This window comes from Tursiops truncatus, chromosome 1 (assembly GCF_011762595.2).
Source record: "Tursiops truncatus isolate mTurTru1 chromosome 1, mTurTru1.mat.Y, whole genome shotgun sequence".
NCBI lineage: Eukaryota > Metazoa > Chordata > Mammalia > Artiodactyla > Delphinidae > Tursiops > Tursiops truncatus.
This window is the reverse complement of record NC_047034.1, coordinates 1765508-1777458: the sequence shown is the minus strand read 5'-3', so window position 1 is coordinate 1777458 and position 11951 is coordinate 1765508. Positions and strand designations below refer to the sequence as shown.

Below are 11951 nucleotides of genomic sequence, written 5' to 3'. Positions count from 1 at the left end.
GGGTCTCTGGAAAAGTGTGAGCATCCCAATCTCAGACCTGAACCTCTTCCACCAAACTGAGTCGTGGATCACGGCCCAGATTTTGTGGATTCTGTGTTTTAGACCATTATAAGGAGTGAGGCCCAGGGAAACCATGACCAGTGTCCCCAGGGTGCATACCGAGGGGGAAGCTCCCCGGCAAAGGGAGCAACCAAGTCCAGCGAGCAGGACGGGGCGGCAGGAGGAGACAGGCCCCTGGAGGGTCCTCTGGGGGCAGGGGCAGTGGGCACCCCGGCTGGGGACCCAGTGTCCAGCGTGGGAGACGCGGCCAGGCAGCACTTCCCTCCTGCTCCCAGGCAGGACCTGGGCAGACATCTGGGGGCTGTTAGCCCCCCAACCGCAGGGCAGAATGGGATTATGAATTGGGCAAGGGGTCGGGGGCTTCAGGATTTCAGCAGCGAGCCTCCCAAGGCAGAGGGATGGGAGGCCACCTCTGAGTCTGAAGCATCCACATGCAGAGAGGTGGGGAGGAAGCAGGGCCCTTCAGAGGGTCCCCACTTCCCAGGGGGAGGGAGCGGGGAGCCGGCAGTGGGACCGGAGGGGGCACCGCTCAGCCAGTTGCCTTTGCTTTTCCGCAGCCGCCCTGGCTGCCGCCCCCAGCGTGCAGATGGACTCACCTCCCAACAAGGTCACCTTTTCACCATTGGCTGACCGCGTCTCTTGGAACCCTAACTTAGCAGGTAAGTCAGCCCAGGAAGGGGCTCTGTCTCAGCTCCCAGCGGCTCAGAGGTGATGGTGCTTGGTTGCCCAACCCTCGCTGGGGACTCACTGATCGGCACGAGTCTGCCCACTCCTGGCCGCCCAGTCGCAGCTCTGGTCTCTGCGTGCCTGTCCCTTTTGAGACCTGCCTCCCTGAGGGGCCTGGAGCTGGATGGGGGCCAGGACATTGTCTGGGGCTCTTGACCGTTCAGGAGAGCCACGGCAAACCTCTAGACCCACCGGTGTGTCAGCAAGTCCCGGATCCCACCCCTGAATTCCCAACTCTTAAATCCAGCTGCCCGGTGACATTTCCACTTTGATGCCTCGTAGGCGTCCCAGCTGCGCTCCCTCCGGACTCTGCTGCCAGCCCTAGACCCGCCCCACCCACTAGTGCAGTCCCTCAGGCTCCACATCTGCGCTTCTGTGTTCTCTCACACCCAGCTCACTGCTCTCCCTTCTCGGTCCTGCCTTCCACAGAGATACAGAGTCTGAGCGCTTTCTCCTACGTGCCCTGGTCCCAGCCCCCATCACCCCTCCCCTGGGTTATTACCGTGCACCCCCTGCCACACTCCACACCGTCCCTCTAGTCTCAACTAGTCTCAACCCAACGGCCAGGGTGATTCTGTTGAACACAGCAGACCACCTGCCACTGTTTTACCGGGAACCTACCCAGGGCTCCATCCCTTACAGAGCAAAAGCCAGAGTCCCTACAGCCATCCTTACAGTGGCCTCGCGAGGCCCTCCTGACCTGTGCCCTGACCGCTCTGCGTTCGTGGCTGGCCACTCTGCCCGCTCCCCCAACTCCAGGCTCCAGGCCTCCGGGCTGTTGCAGGAACATATCAGGTGTGGTCCTGCCCCAGGGCCTTTGCGAGGGCTGCTCTTCTGGCCTAGAAAGTTCTTTCCCCAGGTATCTGTAGGGCTTGCTCCTCACGGCCTCCAGGGCCACTCAGGTTCAGTCAGTGAGATTTTCTCTGACCTCCTGCGTGTACACACACACACAATGTGTATATGCATGCACACAAAAGTGTACGATCAGACGCAGAAGTGATTCCTTCACAAGGACACGAAACAATGTCCCGTGAAGGGACCTGTTGATATGTCCACGCTACGTCCGTAAGCTCTGCCTGAAAGAGCACATTTCATGTAAAAGGTGCTCAGTGAATTGTGTGGAGAAGAAAGCACTTATTGATTTCCTACCGCGGGCCGGAGGCCATTCTAAATTTTTTACGTGAATGAATTAATTTAACCGTCATAACAGTGATAGACGCTGTGATTATCATCCCCGAGTTAAAGGAGAATTTAATTTGCTCAAGATTTCTCCTTTATTTATCATTATCCTGTGTTCATTATTTATGATTATCATTTATTATTTATCATTATCATGCTGTCGTTCATTTAATCCTCACAACAGTGACAGGGGCGGTCATCCTCTCCACTGTACAGACGGGGAAGCGAGCTGAGGGAATTTAACTCCGGAAGGTCGCAGGACGCGTAAAGCACAGGGCCCTGAATTCGGGCCCTTGAAACGTAGCAGCTGTGCTCTGCCTTGAACCCCACCTGCACACCCAGGGTGCTCTGCGGCAGGGCGGTGAGACATGGCCTGACCTCAGGCTTAGTGGCCGGTGTTGCTTCGGGTCCCAGGGCTGCCACCACCTCCGTCCTCTTGCTTCACCCGCTCCCGACGGCCGTGGGTGGGCAGGCCTATTCTTAGCCTCACCCCCTCCCCCGGTCTCTGTGTCCACACCTGGGTCCCTGCTCAGAGAGGCTCGCCCGAGGGTTACACCAGCCCAGTCGTCAGGGGAGATGCTGAGGCTGATTTGCGGTTTCCAGTCCCCTCCCGTTCAGGGATTTCTATCTGCGGCCCCTGGGGGTGACTTAAAGGACTCTCTCTTTCCACTGCTGTCCTATCCCGGCCATACCTGATGCAGAAAATCTCTTAACCAAGTCCCCACGTGGTTGCCTTTCCACAGAGGCTCCTGAGGTCCACTCTTGGCCACAGGCCTGGAGAAGCTCGTCCTTGGAGCTGGGGCACCCACGCTGGCCCCCGACGGCTGCGGAGCCCTCTTGGCCGAGGGTGGGGGGAGGGGGTTTCTGCTTTCCTGTTGCACCGGGGGAATCGGCCAGGCCTCCTCCCAGCTGCAGGACTGCGCCAGTCGGAAAGGGAAGCCTGCGAGTGTATTCTGGAATCTCTGGGACAAGAACAGGTGGTAAGGAAATTCTCTGGAGCTTTCTGAGAGCTGCGGAGGAAAGTAGGAAAAAACGAGGGCTCACGCTTCCTTGGGTTTTGGATATTAGCCCTGGCTTGGAAGCTGCCTGACTTGGCCTCTTAGGCGGCCAGGCCACCGGACAGGTGCCGGGCAAAAGTATCTGCCTCGTGGGCCCCCGTCCCCGGACGCCTACGGAGGGGCCGGGCCACGGTGAACGCCAGGGCAGGGCCTGCGCCCGGCGTGGGGCAGGGTCTGGGGGCGGGCGGCAGGGGGGCCGCGGGCAGAGGTTTGAGTGTCCCTCCGTCCTAGTTCGACGTCGACACGCTGAAGTTCCTGAGCCGGGGCTGGCGTCCCTCTCTGAGAGGAATTCTCCTTTCCTCCTAGCCCTTCCAGACATTAATCCTTGAAGAATCCACGGAGGCCTTGGTCAGCACCGTGCGCCCGCAAGCCATGCTCTGCATCGCGGCCCTGAGGTTCCCCAGGCCGTTCCCTCCCCAGAGCCGCAGGGTCTCTGCTGCGGGAGCACTGGGGCTGTGAGGAGGGCAAGGCTTGGGGACCTGAGCTCTGGGCTGTGGGTGGCAGGGCCCATGACCACCACCTGGCCTCCCAGCCTCCTGGGGTGGGATGCCCCCAGCTTTCACTGTTAGAAAGCTGTTAGGACATCCGTGTGGGGAAGGCTCCCCAAGAAGCCGGGGCCCCCTTCCCTGGCAGGGAAGCGTGTGGGGCTCAGGTCCCACTGTTTCCCGTGCCGCAGAAAGAGGGCAGAGCAGAGTCTCCCCCGGGGCCCTCGACACTAACCTGTCCTCCAAAGCCCTCCCGTGGCTCCTCCCCTCCAGCCAGGTGACCCCGCCGCTCCACCTGTCCCAGAAGCTGGACCTGGCCAAGGCCGGCCTCTCCAGCATCATCCCCCTGCCGCCCATCACGCCCAGTCTGGACCGCAAGGACAGTGCTAGTCGCTACAGCCAGGTACCCACCTTGGCCCATCTGCCGGGGCTGGTCTGCCCCCGAGGAGCCCACCCACCCACCGTCCTCTTCTCTCCAGGCCTCCCTCCCCATCTCCTCGGGCTGCCCACCCTCCCCATCTCCCCAGGGTTGGTTCCTGCTCGCACGCAGCCCACGTCCTCCTCTCACGAGGGCTACGTTTCTCTAGTTCCATGACAGCCCCAGTCTCAGGAGGAGACAGTCTGGCGATAAACCCACAGATTCTATGGAATTACTGACCAATAGACTTGGCCAAATCTTCCCGAGAATTTTCAGTTTTAAAGCTGGAAGGTTCCTTGATCGAAAACATTAGAGAACGAATCGCTGACGGTGAGGGCCCCGTGGGGCTGTATTTGTTGGCAAGAACTGCCCAGTGCCCACTGCTGCTCTCTGGCCTGCCAGGGGAGCAGGTCCGGGCTTCAGTGAGGTCAAGAAAGGCCAGCGCTTGGGAAGCTGGGAGTGTGGCAGCAGAGCTGGCCGGGCTCCCTTCCCCGTGGGGAGGGGTCTGAGGGGGATGGAGTGCCCCAGGGAGCTGTCCATCCTCTGACACCCCACGTCCCCCACTTGCGAGACCGTCCAGGCCTTAGATGATATGTTACAGGCTCTTGTGCTGGAGCGTCTGGAGCCCAGCATGGTCACCCTGCAGAGCCTCCTGGAGGTGAGTGTCTACAGCAGTCAGGGAAATTGAAGTCCTGGGTTAAATCTGGTGTGTTGGGGGCCGCTCCAGCCAAAGGCCATCGGTCCTCAAACCTCCGCAGGTGTGACTGTCACCCGGAGACAGGTTCCTGTGTCTCCCTCTGTCTTCATAGAGTCTCCCAAATATTCTCAGTTATGATAAATTGTCACCCGTAGGGGTGAGTGTGAATTTGAGAAATAGCCCAGAGTCACTTGAAACCAACTTTCATGAGCAAGACGGGAATTAATTAGGATAATATAATTTTGGATATAATATTAGGTGTGACTAAAGATAAGGAGACAAGATTGCCCAGATATCTAATTTTTAAAATTAATTAATTAATTTTGGCTGCACTGGGTCTTTGTTGCAGCACCCGAGCTTCTCTAGTTGCGGCGCGTGGGCTCAGCAGTTGCGGTGCACATAGTTTCCCAACCAGGGATCGAACCTGGGCCCCCTGCATTGGGAGTGCGGAGTCTTACCCACTGGACCACCAGGGAAGTCCCTGCCCATATATCTTACTAAAGAACTTTGATGAGGGCCGTATCTAGAGAAGAACTGTGTCCACATTGGGACATCATTCTTTTGGAACGTATCATTTCTTGTATTTTTTTTCATTTTTAATGATGTTTATTGTTTTCTTTCTAATTTTACAAGCAAAGCATGTTCATTGCAGAAAACTAGAAATACGTGAACTCTGCTGCCCGCTGAGGCCTCCCTCCTGTCGTTTCTTTGGCCTACATGCTGCAGCAGGAGGCTCCTGCTTGCCTTTAAGGGGGTCGGGGATGTGGACTCAGGACTAAGAAGGGAGGGACTTCCTTGGTGGCGCAGTGGTTGAGAATCTGCCTGCAAAGGCAGGGGACACGGGTTCGAGCCCTGGTACGGGAAGATCCCACATGCCGCGGAGCAATGAAGCCCGTGCACCACAACTACTGAGCCCACGCGCCTAGAGCCCGTGCTCCGCAACAAGAGAAGCCACTGCAATAAGCCCGCGCACCGCAATGAAGAGTGGTCCCCGCTCACTAAAAAGACTAAGAAGGGAGGGGGCGGTGCTCCCACGTGTGTGGATGGAGTCTCCTCGCTCTCCTTCCAGATCATCCTGCCTTGCTTGGTACAGTCGGAGAAAGTGCACGAACAGTCCCGGGCCTTGGGGGCCATTTCCCGGCTGCTGAGGCTTACCTGCAATTTCCCTGAGCTGTCGGTGAGCGCCTGGGGCGGCGGAAGGCTGACCCCTGCCTCTGTGCACATGGGACACCCGACTGGGGCTCTGCAGGGGGCCCTGGAGGGTGGTCAGAGGGCCTTTTTCTCCCCCCTACCCCACGCCTGTAAGCTCCAATCAGGCACACACATCTCAGCCCTGGTGGGGGACCTTGGCCTAGAGAGCCGGGCTGGGTCCACAGCTCCCGTTGGCTACCGTGTCCCAGGGGTCTGGCTGCTCCACTCCCCTGTGTGCTGACTTGGAAGGTCTCCTTTGCCAGTACAGTGCGGAGCTGGTGGGTGGGCACCCACAGCAGATGTTGAGTGATATGGGCGGGGAGGGGATGGTGGCCCCCGGGGGTGGGGGTAGGAGCCCCCTGTGGACGGCTGGGCGCACCCAGTGTCCTCTTCCTGCAGCACATGGCAGAGTTCTCGATGAGCGGGCAGCTCATGGGCACCCTAGGCCTCTTCTGCATGAACCCCAACCAGGAGATCAGCATGGGGGCCTTAGAGGCCCTGCACTACCTGTTCAAAATCCTCGTCTTCATAGAGGTAAGTGTTATGAGCCTGGATTGCCTTGTGGCCGTGGCCGTGGGACCCTCTGGTTCGTAGGAGTGACAAGGACGACCGTGGAGACCCCATGTGGTGCTGGGGGCATCAAAGGGCCTGCCTCTCTCACAGCTGCAATGCTGTAAATGTGCTTTATCTAGATGAACCCCAAGTGCAGTGCTGATGCAATGCCCTCTTTTCAGAGGTTCCAGGAGAGTCTTGGGAGAACAGCGAGCTAGGCTTGCAGCCACCTATGAGATCAACTTGAATCCTCAGTGTTTCTCAGCTGTCCCACTGCCACCGTGAGGTGTGAAGCTGGGAAAAGGAGGCTCCTTTCTCACGGAACAAACGTGGGCGTCCCTGATCTAGGCTTTCTCTGCCCCAGGAAAACCAAAGATACAGACCACCACACACACTTACAGAGGTGCCACAGGAATTTGCAAGTCTCCCCCAAAGGGAGTTTCAGGAACTTGACGTTTTGTGAGTGAATAGGGTGTATTTCCTGGCTGCTTAGCAGCGGGTAGAGGGGGGAACATGGTACAGGAGCAGCAGCTGCTAGAGGACCAGGCACCTCACCGCCACACTCCCCCTCCACCCACTGGCCTGGCACTAGGGACCAGGGAACCCTCCTTGTTCTGTTGGGCAAACGTCATCCCACCTATAAACCCTCTTGATCTCTGACGTTTGCAGGGGAGAGGGCAGGGCGTGTTCCTTTTTCCCTGTTAAGGCCCTGCCCCGAACTGTTGGTTTTGGGTCGGAGATATGAACACGAGACAGAGGACATCCTGAAGGATCTGCAGAAGCATTTCCGAGCGGAATGGTTTGCCAACATACAGGATCTCACAATGGTAACCCTCGGCCTCCACCGAGTATGGGATGCCCAGACGGGGAGCCTTGGCAGGGGAGGAAGAGGCCTGGGGCGCAGAGGGGTAATCCCCAGTGCGGGGACGGGCCCCCAAAGTTCACGGAATGCTGGAGGGGAACGCACCGGGGGCGGGGCTGAAGGAGGCTCCCGTCTCTGACCTTGGAGGGCAGCACTTAGAGGCTCGGGGTGACCCGACGCCTGCACCGGGCTTTTCTGCAGCCCCGGCTCCCCGGCTGGCCACCAGCGCACAGTGGAAAGCTGTGGGTGTGACACTTCCTTTCCCAGGAGTGCCCCCGTGGTTCCCGGCCCCAGGCATCACTGGCCTTCTCTCCAAGCCGCTCTCTGCCCTTTGCCACTGACCAGAGACGGGCTCCCAGGGCGGGGAGGCCCCCATTGGAGGCAGCACGGCGTCCAGAACAGAGAGGGCCTGGAACCGGTCCGTGTTCTGCAGTGGATGGCCTGGCTCTGAGCCCGGGAGCCTGGGCGCGTGAACTGCAGCTGAGAAGTGCTGATACTGGCTTGCACACACCCGGCTCACTTGCCCGGCAAGGCTCTGACGGGCGCGTGAGGATGCGCTGAACCAGCAGCTGAGCTGGGACGTTATCTTTGTGGAGGGTGGGGGGGGGGTCCCTCCCAGGGAACTCGGCTTGGACATTTCTGGCAGAGCCGACCCTGATGGGGAAATCTCTTCTCTGAGAAACTGTTTTGGGCGCTGGGTGGGTCTCCGTACAGTAACATAGCGACTGGGAAAATCATTACCACCCTGATTTTTCAACTTCTCATTGGTAGGAGAAAGGGTGCAGGTACAGCCAAAGGACGGCCCGGCTTTCCTCCCACCCGGGGTCCCTCGGAGTTCACTGAGTCCCGTGCCCGCAGGGCTGACCTCACCGCCGTCCGTCTCCTCTCTCCATGCCCCTCGGGGTCTCCTCCTTGCCCTGCCCTGTAACACCTTGCACTGAGCCTCCCCGTCTCTCCAGATTGCCCGGTCCACCCTCTGCCTTACGGCCACCTCGATGGGCTGGTCAAAGCCCAAAGCGATATTTGCCGAGAAAGACGTCTGGACCATCCTCAGAGCCCTGGTAAGTCGCGGCTCCCGCGGCGCCTGCTCCTGGGCAGGGAGGCCGGGGCGCCCAGCCGTGTGGGTCTTTTTCCTGCGGCTTCCGGGTTTGCAGTGGTGCGGTGATGAGATGCCCACTGGCCGTCCACTCTGCGCCCAGCACCTACATGTGGCTCCTGCCCCACCCCGCTCCCATTGCTTCCTGTCTGAGTTGGGGAACTAGGCACACAGGTGGATCATTCTGGAATAGTCGAGTAAAGGCTGAAAGAGAGGAATGTACTTCGTAATGCAAGGTGGGGGCGCGCTCAGCCCAGTCTGGGGGTTGAAGGAAGGCTTCCTGCAGAGGTGTCCTCTGGGGGCAGTGGGGAGTGGAGGGCGAGGTAACACTGCGGCAAAGGGCTGGGCTCAGGGGTACAGGTGAGGCGCTGCCCTACAGGGGGCGTGGAGCAGGGCTCTCACTCTGTCCCCGGGGCCTGGGCCACCTCATCTGATAGGACTTGATAATGGGAAATGAGGGCGGGAGAGCCCAGCGTGTGGGGAGCTACAAGTGGCTTGGAACCATTAAAGCAGGAGCAGAAAACTCAAATGCCTCCGGGCCACACAGGTAACGTCAAGCAGAGGAGCAGGCCAGGTGGGTCTGGAGGGCTGAGGGTCGTGGTGCAGCTCCGGCCCTGCTTCTCGGCCTCGACGGAGCACGCGTTCGACAACCGCCCCTTACTATCCTGAAGTGAAATGTGTGGGTAATATCACCGCCTCTACAGACTCCCAAAGTAAAGAGATATGAAACCCTAGCTCCAGAGGAGAAATGAAAGTACTTTTTCATAGAATGTAACATAACATGACGTGATAACATGGCAGGATGTGACCGTGATATAAGTGTGGCCGCGCCCGGCGCAGCGCCTCTAGGAGACGTGACGTGGGGCCTCCTGCCCGCGGATGGACCGGCTACAAAGGCAGGTCGTGTGTTGGGGGCGCAAATAGTGACCCAACAAGTGTTGCCGCTGGTGATGTGACTTCCAAAGTGATGGACGATTTTTGGCGAAGTTCTGAAAATGTGAAGTACAGTCTTGCTTCGATCTATATTGTAGCTGCGTCCCTAGAAAATCCAGTGTATATCTGAACCGTAAAAAGTACTCTGTGTTTCTATAAAAGACAGAGTCAAGTTCTGGGCACAGACGATTAGAAATAAGGTTTTGGTTGCACAGGTATCAGTAGGACATGAGGAACTGTGTCCTTCCCCTCATCCTCTCAACAGTTCCATCCATCCCTCTGCGGACGGCACAGTCCCCACCTGAGAAGGCTGAGACCCCCTGATTGCATCTATGAGAAAACGTGGGCTCAGGGTCGCTACATCTTCCACTTCGCTCTAGGAAGTGGAAATCCTGATTTTAGGTGCAATTTCCCGCGTTTATATTGGCAACTAATTTAGAAGGTTTGAAACAGTGTGCGGAGCAGAAGGAAACATCTGCGGGCTGGCTTGGCTCCTGGCTGCCGGGGTGCCGTCCTGGCACAGGACCACAGGGCAGGAAGCAGGAGGCTGGGTCGTGTGGTTTGGTGGAGGTTGGGACACAAGAGCAGGACTTGACGCTGTAGGAAACGGGGAGCCATCGAAGCACTAAGCAAGGGGGTCACGTGGTCGAATGGCCGCGCAGTTTTGACAGACCGCCTGGCGGCAGATCGGAGGATAAGTTCCCGGGACAGGACTGGGTCTGGGCCGGGGGCCAGGGAGAGGTGATGGGGTCATGGAGACGAAGACATGGGGGTTAGCCAGTCTTGGAGGCTGATTTGACGTGGAGCGTGCAGGTAAGGGTGGACTCCCGGGCTCCTAACACAGGTGAGTGCTGGCGTCGGAGGCTGAGGGGAGAATCCAGAGGTAGGACCAGGTGTGGAGGGGACGCCGGTGGCTCGACTTGTACACGTGGAGTCAGTAAGGCTTGTGGGGTCCGTCCCACTGGACGTCAGACACGGGTCACTGACGCAGGGAGAGCGGGCTGGGCCGTGGGCAGGGACGTGCACTTGAACGGCAGGTGGAAGCTGCAGCCCTGCCTGGACTCGCACAGCGGGACAGGCACGCAGTCAGCATCGGGATTCCGGGACCCAGCGAGAGTCTAGGAAAGAGAATCCGGCAGAGGAGTGGAAGAGGGACGAGAAGAGAGGAGCGTCACGGTCACCCAAGAGGAGAAGCTTCGGGAAATGATGGTGACCATAGCATGAGTGTAGGAAGAGAGACGCTGGGGCGGCCCGTTGGATTTGGACCACAGGGGCTGCTGTGACCTTTGCAGGCGCAGGGTCAGTGGGGGGCGTGGTGGAGGGAGGGGCCCAGGGACGTCCTGCTTGTGACTGGGTGTGTGCACCCCCAGGAGGAGCTCTTGCTTACACTCTACAAGCTGTCCTGCCCCTTGCTGCACAGCACCGCCCCCCTGCCCATGAGCCCCCGTCCCCCAGGCCCTGGCCCTCCTGCCCAGCACCGCTGTGTCTGTGTTGCAGCCCTGAAGCACATGCAGGAAGACCCCGACCCCGCGGTCAGCTGCCTGGCCACGCAGACCTCCTACGTCCTGGAAGCCAAGGAGAAGATGAAGATCCCCAGCACCCAGCTCCTGCTTCTGTTGCAGGAGGCCGAGAAAGGCCCGTTAATGAGCCTGCGTCCAGGGCCAACAAGACGGTGGCCACGGTGACTGCGCTGGGCTTCTAAGCCCTGCTCTAGACGTGCGGGTGCGTCCCTGCAAAGCCTCTATGATAAAGGGAGAGGGACCACTGCTGACCTAGTGGCTAGGATTCTGGGCTCTCCCTGCCATGGCCGGGGTTCAATCCCTGGTTGGGGAACTGAGATCCCATAAGCCGTGCAGCACGGTCAAAAACCAAAAATTTTTTTTTAATTAAAAATAAAATAAAAGGAGAAAGAGGGAACGTCCGAGCAGGCGGTGTTTCCTCGTCTTTCCCCTGGAGCCCATTCCCGCCCGGGGTAGAGTTGCCTTCTCGGCAGCCGCGAACCTCTGGGTCCAGGCCCCTCCCAGCCCCGCCCTCACTCAGCCAGGGCCCTGAGGCCAGAGTGCGGACGCTCAGCTTGAACTGCGAACTGGGAGGAAAGCGGTGCTGGGATGTGGGGGCTGTGGGCAGGGCTCCTGGCCGTAGGCAGTGCCCTCTGGCTGGTTTACGCTGCTTGTTAAAGGGCATCAGTCAGCTCCCGAGGGATCAGCGTTCGCATACTGCATTCCAGGCACCAGGCGGCTCCGCGCAGCACCACTGTGGCGGTCCCGTGGTTCAGCACACCCCGGCCCAGGTGACAGCGCTCAGGCCTGGGCATGGAAAACTTGGCCGCTGTCCCTCCTGCCATGCCGCCGGGTCAGCGGGGTGAGCACCTACCGTATCCCACTGCCCCTGCTGGAACCGGCCCTGCCGGGGGCCGTCCCACCATCCCAGGGCGGCTCTCCGTCCACCAGGGCCACTGGCTGTTCCCATCGCCACCACCCCGCCCCGCCTTGGAGCAGGGGTGTCACCTGTCACCCCCAACCTCAGTCAGCCGGGCCCTGGGCAGAGCTCTGGGTACAGGGACAGTGACCCCATGTCCTACAGAGCAGGGGCCCCGCGGCCCAAACTGGCCACAGCGAGGCGGACGCCCAGCCTGGCTCTGTCTCTGGCCCTGCAGCGTCTGGCCTCTGTTACCCGCACCCCAGACCCCGGGGA

At 59.4% G+C, this 11951-nt stretch overlaps 1 protein-coding gene across 6 annotated transcripts; it reads left to right on the top strand.

Annotated features, from left to right (window-relative positions):
* The first annotated feature begins 617 nt into the window (after positions 1-617).
* Positions 618-11178, top strand: LOC141277835 (maestro heat-like repeat family member 5). Of its 6 annotated transcripts, XM_073799927.1 has the most exons (8): positions 618-719; positions 2150-3911; positions 4096-4256; positions 4528-4584; positions 5693-5800; positions 6198-6348; positions 7036-7193; positions 7496-11178. In XM_073799927.1, exons 4-8 carry the CDS (start codon positions 4558-4560, stop codon positions 7787-7789), a joined length of 738 nt encoding a protein of 245 aa, XP_073656028.1. In that variant the 5' UTR covers positions 618-719; positions 2150-3911; positions 4096-4256; positions 4528-4557; the 3' UTR covers positions 7790-11178. The 6 variants fall into 6 exon arrangements, 4 of the variants coding, with proteins under 4 accessions (XP_073656028.1, XP_073656032.1, XP_073656030.1 ...); XR_012329701.1 differs by adding an exon at positions 6507-6652 and having other exon boundaries at positions 4096-4584; positions 6214-6348; positions 7036-11178; XR_012329699.1 differs by adding an exon at positions 6507-6652 and having other exon boundaries at positions 4096-4584; positions 6214-6348; positions 6731-11178.
* The last annotated feature ends 773 nt before the right edge of the window (positions 11179-11951 follow it).